Genomic DNA, 10,034 nt, shown 5'->3' on the forward strand with positions numbered 1-10,034 from the left:
TTTAATTCTAGTATTTTGTATGTGTTTCAATTCAGTGCACATATTTCCATAAGACTTTTGCAGATTATTATAGAAACAGTTCAGAAAGAATTAAAAAAAAGACTATAGGTACACTATATTAATATTTTTATCCACTTGTCCTATTTGTATGTTTTACTTATTTATCTGTGCGGCATTTGTGCCTTTACTGTAGAAGCATAAGGCAGAAATCTACACGAAGCTGTGTGTCAACTGTTTCAGAAGCCTCTAAAAGGAAATAGAACGTACGGTGTGTGGATTCCCAGTTGATCGACCTAATATGAGCACGTCGCGGCTCCTCATTGGTGGTTAGTGCGGAGGAAGAGGAGAGGGAGGCTGGACGAAACCATTCATCTGACCAAAACTCCGACTGAAATAATATAGAAGGAAAAGCAGGCCTCATGTAGAGTCCTGGTTCAAAGAGGATTATGGGTCTGCATGTGAATTAGGTGTATAGATTACGACTGTGGGTGATTTAGAATTGGATTAGGTTGATAATCCCACGGTGTTCCACTCGGATCCCCCCCCCGTATCCTCTCGATCCGAGCGAATAAACAGGCAATTAGGATGCGGAGATGATTCTACAGACATGGATACCTGCGGAGACACCGAGATTCACCCTAAAATAAGGATGCTATTTATTTCCAGGTCGCTTTAGTCGTGTTCATCGTTGCTTGTTGCGTTATCGGTCATGTTTTTCGTGCGGGCGTCGGTGCAGCTGTGGGTGCTGCTGGTGCACAGTGGATGGCTGGGGGTCGCACCGAGCCCCACCGATGAGGGAGCACTCCGGGCCGGCCACGGAGAGCACGGAGATCCGGGACACCAGGAGCCCCATAAAGACTCCTACAGCACCTTTGCGTCCGAGTTCCTGGAGTCCAGATATCTGTCTGATGACGGTGAGTGGACTGAAGTTTCACAGCTGGTGGTTTTGTTTACATGTAGTGCGCAGTAAACAAATACATGCATATGTAGAACAAAAAATAAACAGGAACAGAAGCAGAGCGGAAGCTGAACATGCCTGCTGTTTTGTTTTGTTTGCGTTCAACCTGTGTCCTGTGTCCTGTGCGTGGGGCCTTTCAGCACCCAGGACAGCTCCCTGTGGTGGCCGTCCACACCCTCCTCCTCCTCCCCGTCACTCTGTGCAGATGGCCGCCCTGTAGTGGGCCCTTTCACCGCAGTCACTACAGACAGTCAGCTGCCTTCACCGGAACTAACACAGTGTGCATCTTTTATTTTTCAGGCTATCCATTCCCCACAGCCCCACCAGTGGATCCCTTCGCCAAGATAAAAGTCAGCGACTGTGGGATAACCAAAGGCTGCATCAGGTCAGAGAAGGACTTCCACTTTCTGCAAACAGAGCTGTATTCCCTGAGGCTCCTTCATCCCAGATGCTTGAGCTGAATTCAGGGACACTTCACTATCCGTTCTTTAACCCATAAAGACCCAAACATCCACCCAGCTCTACACCTGATCCAAACTGTTCAATCCCTGTTGATCCACTAATCCTATTAACACATGTAAATAATTGGTTTAAAATACAGTTTGTCATCTTTTCATGGTCATCAGATATGACCCATTTGGATGTTCAGAGGCTCCGTAGTGAATGTGGAAATACTGTCATCTTCTACAACATTGGTTCACCAGTCAAACCCATGGAGTTGGATCAGTGACAGTGGATGGACACTTGGTTTTTGTTCAGTTATTGACAGAGGTTACCTTCATTACCTTAAGTACAAATTCTGGTTATCTAGACTTTACTGGAGTAATTATTTTTCAGATTACTTTTTAGCTCTACTCCTTACATTTTCACATAGTTATCTGTACTTTCTACGCCATCTCTACATTTTAAAAATAGCCTCGTTACTCCTATTTCATTTCGGCTTGTTTTCATTCCAGCTTGTCATCTTTCAAATAAAAAAAAAAAAACTATCCAGATAAATGGCACCATCCGGATCAAGTGAATTTGATTGTGGTTGGATGGGAAGTATAAACATATACCCTTCCAACACCCTATTGGTTTGTATGTGATCCATCGCACCTGCACATGACACAAATCACATCACACTCCAGCAAGGACATAGGTCGGTGTGGGCAACACCGGTCCTCGAGTACCCCTATCTTGCATGTTTTGGATATTTCCCTCTTCCAGCATACCTGGTTCAATTAATGATCAGCTCATCATCAAGCTCTGCAGAAGCCTGATAATGATGTAATGGCTTCCAGGTGTGATGGAAGAGGGATATATCTAAAACACGCAAGATACCGGCCCTTGAGGACCGGAGTTGCCCACCCCTGACATAGGCAGTGCACAATAGGGCTGTGGCGTGGCCTAAGCCTTTGTCCTAATGGCATTTTCCCCCTTTACATTTACTTTTATACTTTAAGTAGTTTTGAAACCAGTACTTTTACACTTTTACTTGAGTAAAAAGCTTGAGTTGATACTTCAACTTTTACAGAAGTCTTTTCAAACCCTAGTATACTTCTACCTAATGAATGTGAATACTTTTGACACCGCTAGTTATTGATATATTTTACTGAAAAAGTCACTTTTTCTTCAATTTTCTCTGTTCTTGATATGATATCCCTCAACTTTAATCTGAGCTTTAATGAACATCTACATGATCAGTAAATTTGATATAGAAAAATATATGATTTTCACTGAAAAAAACCCTCCAAGATACAGTGAATAATATTATAATAAATGGTGATAAATCACATATGAAAGGTTAAAAAGAGAGACAAATACATTTGAGACCTGCCATATAAGTAGCACAGGGTCTTAAAGGGTTAAAGTAGCTTCATTATGGCCGTACAGTCAATAACAAGCACCACTGAACATCTCATGTTATTTCTCCTCATATTTTCCCTGTTTCAGGTATGGAAAGCCAGGCTGTGACGCAGAGACGTGTGACTACTTTCTAAGTTATCGTCGCATCGGGACAGATGTGGAGTATGAGATGAGTGCAGACACAGATGGCTGGGTGGCTGTAGGGTTCTCCTCTGACAAGAAAATGGTGAGAAGCCAAACACTCACAGTAACAGTCAGTTAAGACATTCAGATGGTAACAGTGGTACATATAAGATCGTGCTTGTACTCTGTTGTTTTCTTTCTTTCATTGTATTAGTAAATATAAATTTGAATATTCAGTCCATTAATAAACATATGTCAGCATTGCGTAATATTCCAGACTGTCCACATATACCAGACCTCATAGTTACCAAAACCACCAGCAAATTAAGGCTACATCTCCACAGACTGTGTCACACACTGAATAAAATATAAAGCTTGTCATTTACACACATCTGTATCATGGTATCATCAAGTTTTCTCCATTAAACATAACTTCAGTTGGTCAAAATCACACTATGTCTAATAGTTTTCATGTGCTGTGTTGGCTGATAGTTTACATAGCTCTTTTAGCTTAGCTCTGTTTTTAGACACAAAACAGTCACAGTAAAACCACAAATCACCTCTATTTGCCATGTTTGTGTTGTCAGTAGTTGCACTAAAGATCGAGGTTGGATTGACTAAAAAAGGTACCTATAGTAACCTATAGTTTCTTATATTTTTATCACTTTGTTACTTTCTTTGACAGAAAGTTGTTTCTCACTGGTTCTCATCGTTAATTTGACCATACAAGACTCACTACTCCCTCTAGTGGTCAAATATATTCAGAGTGACAGGATGATGTTAGCATGTGGCTCTGAATAAATTAAATCTCTGAGTGCACTGACATCTTCAGAATTCTTCAGTCTCAATACTCCAATGATAATTTTAGACCATTTTTAAAAATTTTAACAGAACATATAACTACATATAGCTCTAATTTGCATCAGTGTTACCCTAAGGTGATCTGCATGTAATGCATTCAAACTTTATTTAAACTTTGACATTAAGATGAAATCCTAAATACAACAAAGTAATATACCCATGTAATAAAGCATAGTCAAACAGGAAGACTTCAAGAATAATTCTAGTTCTTATAATGCAATTAATCACCTACCTGTTAAACATAAAATAAACTGACTTAAACCGTTAGGAACCCCTCAGGCCATTTTTGTGCATTTTTTTGTCATTTTTGTTTTTGGTTTGGTGATTAAAAAGGCTGTGTTACATCTTGTGGAATTACATTTTTATTTATTTATTTTTTCTACATATTTAGTGAATATAATGTAATTTACTCTTACAAGTCTATTATACACTACTGACACTTTTTGCATCCTCTGAGGCCCCCCAAGCCAAATATGGACTCTGCTATAACATTTTTATATCGAGATTTTTTTTGCTATTTCTATTTTCTGCATAAATCTGTTAAACCACATAATCTCTTCTCAAAACTACCAAACATTCAATAGTTTTCAGGATTTGAACCCTTTAAGTGCCAGTTTGAATACATGCTGTTACTGTTGTTATTCATAAAAAATAAAACACACAAAATATGAGATATTTTTTATATAATGAATAGTGGGGCATTCCTGGTGATTACAGTTTTCCAGTTTCTTTATCTTGGTAACATGATAATTGATGGGATAAATATTTTATTTCATCACTTTCGATATTATCCCTTTTTCGAGGGGACTTAAAATCAAATAAATGAAACAATCTGAAGATGAAAGATACTTTGTGATCATCAGTCATGTCCACTCTGATGTCATAACTTATTATAATAAGACACATTGTCCGGTTTATGAAAAGTTATATTCTTCATATCGTCATAGTTATTTATTAAAATGTTTGCAATCAATGAAAGGGCAAAAAATATGTTTACTCTCAAATATGAATGAAACAAACCAGTGCACAAACATAATATTGTCACATTTACACATTTACTATTAGTTGTCTATTTATCCACATTTTTACACAATATGTAACAGTAAAGTTGTTTACTCTGTGAAAGTTTAGATTACATTACATTTCATTGCATGTGTCACAAATACGAGGCACTGAAAGGCAGAGTGAATCTAACTAAAACTGCAATGTGACATTGCTTCTAGGACATTGTAATAGAAATATACGGTAGTAGAATCAACTTTGGGCATGGAATAATATAGTATTTATAGTATCTAAACTATAAGAATATGTGCAAAAAGTGTAATATGAATGTGCAAAATCAATGCAGATTTTAGTGCAAGCAGATAAAATGAACAATACTTGTAGAGCAATGAGTGTCAATACAGTATTGGATCAGAATGTACTTGAGTATTTAAGCAGATCAGACAAAAGTTATGGATTTAGGGTAGTCCTGTTTAACTCTTGTCCATTTCTTTTTCTCTCAGGGAGGAGATGACGTCATGGGCTGTGTCCATGACGATAACGGGCGTGTGCGGATCCATCACTTCTACAATGTTGGCCAATGGGCGAAGGAGATCAAACGGAACCCGGCTCGTGACGAAGAAGGCATATTTGAGAACAACCGGGTGACTTGCCGTTTCAAGCGGCCCTTATACGTACCCAGAGAGGAGACACTGGTGGATTTACACCTGTCGTGGTATTACCTGTTTGCATGGGGGCCTGCCATACAAGGTGCACATCCTAGTATCATATCCAACTGCTCATGTTTGGTTTTTATCGTCTTTATTGTGTTGTAAAGTGTCTGTCTTTTTCAACAGGTTCAATCACGAGGCATGACATTGACAGTCCGCCCGTCAGTGACCGCATGATCAGTATTTACAAGTACGAGGACATCTTTATGCCTTCCACAGCTTACCAGACCTTTAACTCTCCCCTCTGCTTACTGCTCATAGTAGCCCTCACCTTCTACTTACTGATGGGAACACCGTAATGAAGCAGAGCAGGAGAGTGGAGAACAAGAAAGCAATAAAAAAGCGATGCCATATTAGTCCGACGCCACATTAAAGTGTCCACTTTGCACAGAGACACTGAAACAAGATATATAAAAGCAAGCAAATATACCCATTACTCAGACCTGATACGGGATTTTGATAACGTATTAAACTTATATTGTAGTGGATTCATGTAAAGATATCAGTATAATGGCGAGATCTGATAAAAGAGTAGTGTTATAGATTAAAATAGGTCAGTTTTATAAAAATATTCATGATAGCTTCCAAGTATTAAAAGAATATGTGGACTGCACACGCCAAGAAATACATCTCACAAGTCTTCAAAGTACTGCATGCACAAGGAAATCCCTCCTGAGACGAAAAGGGCCTGAAGATATTAAACAACTGCTGTTTGCTGGTGATGAGAAAACCACACCTCTTTTTTTTTCCACACACACTCACCCTTCGCTTTTATTCCATCATCTCTTTGAACTTTACAGTTTATGTGGTGGGGAGTAACATCAAATCTCTTTCCCCTTTAGGAGCTCATCTTCTTTTTCACATTTTTGTTCTCCTCTCTCAGCTGCATCAGCTCTTGTTTGTTCATCAGCGTTTGAGTACTGCAGTATGAAACAGCGCTACAGTCAAATATGACACACTGAGCAACAAACAACTTGAAGGACATTTTGCTTTGACTTGTATATGGACTAATTTTACCACTGGTTGATATTGTAGCTGTTTGAACTGTATTAAAAAGTGGCAGATTAGATGCCTCCCACTGAAACTGTGAATCATGCTTGTTTTTATCATCAAATAAAAAACGTATGAACAGAATATAGTATATACAGTCTGCATAAAACACTGCACACATCTTCGTCTTCTAAGTCAAATAGTAACAGAGAGGAGGATTTTAACAAGTTCAGTCTCAAGTCTTAACCTTCAAAGACTGAAAGCATCTACCTAGAATGCTTAATGACTTTTTAACCACTAATCCTGTCAATACATTGAAATAATTCTGGTAAAATGAAGTTTCTCAGTTTTAAATCTGACCCATGTGAACATGCAGAGGCTCCGTACTGAACGTGGAAACACCGTCATCTTCTATAACATTGATTCACCAGTGAAACCCATGGAGTTTGACAACTGACAGTGGTTGCAGATGCATGTTCTTATGTTAGGTTAATGACATATTTTGCAGAAAAAGTGACATTTTCTTCACTTCTCTCTGTTTTGATATAATAACCTTTGATTTTACTCCGAGATTTCAGTTAGTTAAATATAGGAAAATACCTGATTTCCACTGAAAAATGTAAAATACAGAGGATAATATTTTAGTATTTTGTAATAAATCATTTGAGATAAATATGGAGAAAAATTCATGTGGAAATTGCCACAAAAAATAGTTTTAGGTCTTTAACAGCTAACCTAAAATTGCAAATCTTCTTAACTGGTAACAATTGGTGCCAGGCACAACAAATCCTGCCCCTTGCATGTATTGTAGCTAATTTTGGCATTGATCCAGCTGATGTCATCATGTATATGCATGTGCTGATGTCAGCATATCGATCAAATTTTGTCCGTTATAAGTAAGTGGGAGAAAAATTTTTTTTTTTAAAAAATTCATTAAAAAATTGAACTTTGACCTTCTTTTCCCAAAATGTAATCAGATCTATTCTGGGTCACTGGCAATCTATAAACCCAAATTTGGTATGAATTCAACCAATAGTTTTGCTGCTATACTGTTAACAAACAAACAAATTGAACCAAAAACAATACCCCTTGCCTCCCCTTTGGGTGGTGGGGTTACAATGGAAACTAGAAGTCTGAAATTAAAACATCCCATCGACCTGAAAAATGATAATTTATTTCCTGTTAGTTTTATGCACAGATATGTACAGTAAGTGCTGTGTTTTAAGTTGTTATGGACCAGGTTTACTCAAAGTCAAATCAAACAACATATTAATGCACCAGTAAAATTAATCTAAAACATCAGATATAACAGTAAAACACTGACAGGGACATTTTATAGGGATAATAATTAGGATACTGTCTTTTAATGAAGTAACATGACTTCTCACTATGTTTCTGGGATGACTTGTCCTGTCAACATCAAGTCTTTCATCAGTGCAATAAATTGAAAAAAGTGACTTAATTCAAGTTGCCTCACATTCAGATATACAGTCATGGATACAAGTTTTGGCAGTGACACATAGATTTTTTTCCCCCATGTGTTTCTGAAGAACAACTATAACCATATAATAAATACTAAAGAAAAAAAAAAGACATATAAATAAAAACAGCTTTTATTGGCAAATAAATCACATGTATCCAAAAAAGTCTGTTTTTTCATCCATCAGATAACTCAGTAAAGAACCTCATTAAATGTACAAATACCACAGTGTAGAAACACACCATTACATGCAAGAATCTTGACTTTAACATATTAGTTGACAAAAGTACAAAATATTCTGTGATTAAATGTTAGTCCTGAGCCTACGTTTGGAAACAGCAGGTTTAGTGCATTTTATATGTTGTATTTATGACCTCCTTGTTCCACCCCATTAAAAAACCCTTCAGTCACCAAAAATAAACCTAAACAAATTGCAACACAAATTGGGGGGGGGGGAAACAGCAGGTTTCTTCTGCAATTTTAAGTAGCTGCAGTACCTGTACACACTTAGTTTAGTAGTGTTTTGCTGCCATCGTGTGGTTAAAAAGAAGAATTGCTTAAAAACAGTCCATGGATGACTGAAAAAATCTGCAGTGTATTCTGTTGTGTTTAACACTGAACTGATCGCCTCAGTGCTTCACATTTTTCCATGTGTTTTGTAACTTAGAGAAATAAATAACTACCTACAAGGAGGTCAACAGTTAGAATGATAAAAAAAAAAAAATATTGAGTCTTCCTGATAAAATTGAGAATCCTATCTAGATGATGTGTATGATTCAGGTGCTTATAGATATTTTATGTTCTCTCTACTCAGACTACAGTAAAAATGAACTACTCTCCAATGGTTTACCTCCTGTGATCTTAAATCCTCTGGTACTGTTTGCCTTTTCACTGGTAGTCTTGTAGTCTGTTTAATTTTAATCTTTAATGTTCTTGTGAAAATTAACTGGGATGTAAATTAAATATTTGTCTTTGAGTCAAGAGTTTTCACTATTGACTGAACCATATTGACTAATCCTAACTCTAACCCTAACCCTAAAAAAAGCAGTGAAAATCAAAATCAAAACCTTGCAGTGAAAGTGGGAAAAGCTCATCAGAGTAATAATTTTCTCCCTTGAAGTTCTAAAACAGTTTAATCTGAGCTACGAATGTGCAGTTAATTGAATGGTAATCACAGTGTGTTACATCCATCTTCATTTGAGCTGTTTCCTGGTTGGCTCCTGTCTGTTCACCTGTACCAGTCTGATGGTAGAGGTTTTTTAAGAAGACTCTTTGTCTCACACAGTCTCTCTCCTCCAGCCCCAGTGGCAGCTACCTCCAGCAGCACCTGTTGGTGCTTGAATCCAGCAGTTTGTCTTTGTTGGGTTAGGTTAATGTTCCTTTTATTTTGATGAACTTCATTTAATTCACTGCTACTTATGGGCCTGTGTCCCTTATTGTGTTGAGCTCTTGAATCAGTTGTAACATAATGATGAAAGCTCATCCCAAAACCTAGTTTTAGTTTGTGCTGTGTCATTAGTTTCTGAACTTGCCCAGTGAAGTTAGCCGATGGGTGCTGGAGAGACCAACACCATTTTGTTGTTTTGTGTGGGAATCCTGGGGTGGCCCCCTGGCGTGTCAGGGTGAACTATGGCGGATATACAGGTAAAATAAGATAACAGTGGGAGCAGGACATGTTCTAGTATAGAACATTAGACATGCAGCATTGAACCTTCACACTGAAAATAGCATATGGTGACCCATAAGGTCCTTGTTGTGACCATCTGTGTCAACCTTTGCAATTACGTAATTACAAACAGCTGCAGTGTTCTCCAGTATGATGACATTTTAGATTCAGTACCACTGAGCAGAAGGAGATGCTGTATAAAACATTTTTGTAATAGTTTGAGTCAAAAGGAATCTCAAAATAAGTTTCAAGGACAGCACTAATATTGTTAATGAAGTGCATATGGTCTACACGCTCCCCCTCCCCAGCCACAGCGCCTTCTTGTGGTAACATGGAGTATAATACTAGATGGATCAACAGATGTTTGATCCAAGAATAACACTGTGGACCCAAGTG

The 10,034-nt window shown here is 37.8% G+C and overlaps 1 protein-coding gene across 1 annotated transcript; it reads left to right on the forward strand.

The window, feature by feature from the left end:
* The first annotated feature begins 366 nt into the window (after positions 1-366).
* On the forward strand, positions 367-6,586 carry frrs1l (ferric-chelate reductase 1-like). Its single transcript, XM_030158894.1, has 5 exons — positions 367-914; positions 1,259-1,343; positions 2,894-3,032; positions 5,296-5,542; positions 5,629-6,586. The coding sequence occupies exons 1-5, from the start codon at positions 710-712 to the stop codon at positions 5,799-5,801; spliced, it is 849 nt and encodes a 282-aa protein (XP_030014754.1). The 5' UTR covers positions 367-709; the 3' UTR covers positions 5,802-6,586.
* Positions 6,587-10,034: the final 3,448 nt, after the last annotated feature.

The sequence above is a fragment of the Sphaeramia orbicularis genome, chromosome 16 (assembly GCF_902148855.1).
Source record: "Sphaeramia orbicularis chromosome 16, fSphaOr1.1, whole genome shotgun sequence".
NCBI classification, from domain to species: domain Eukaryota; kingdom Metazoa; phylum Chordata; class Actinopteri; order Kurtiformes; family Apogonidae; genus Sphaeramia; species Sphaeramia orbicularis.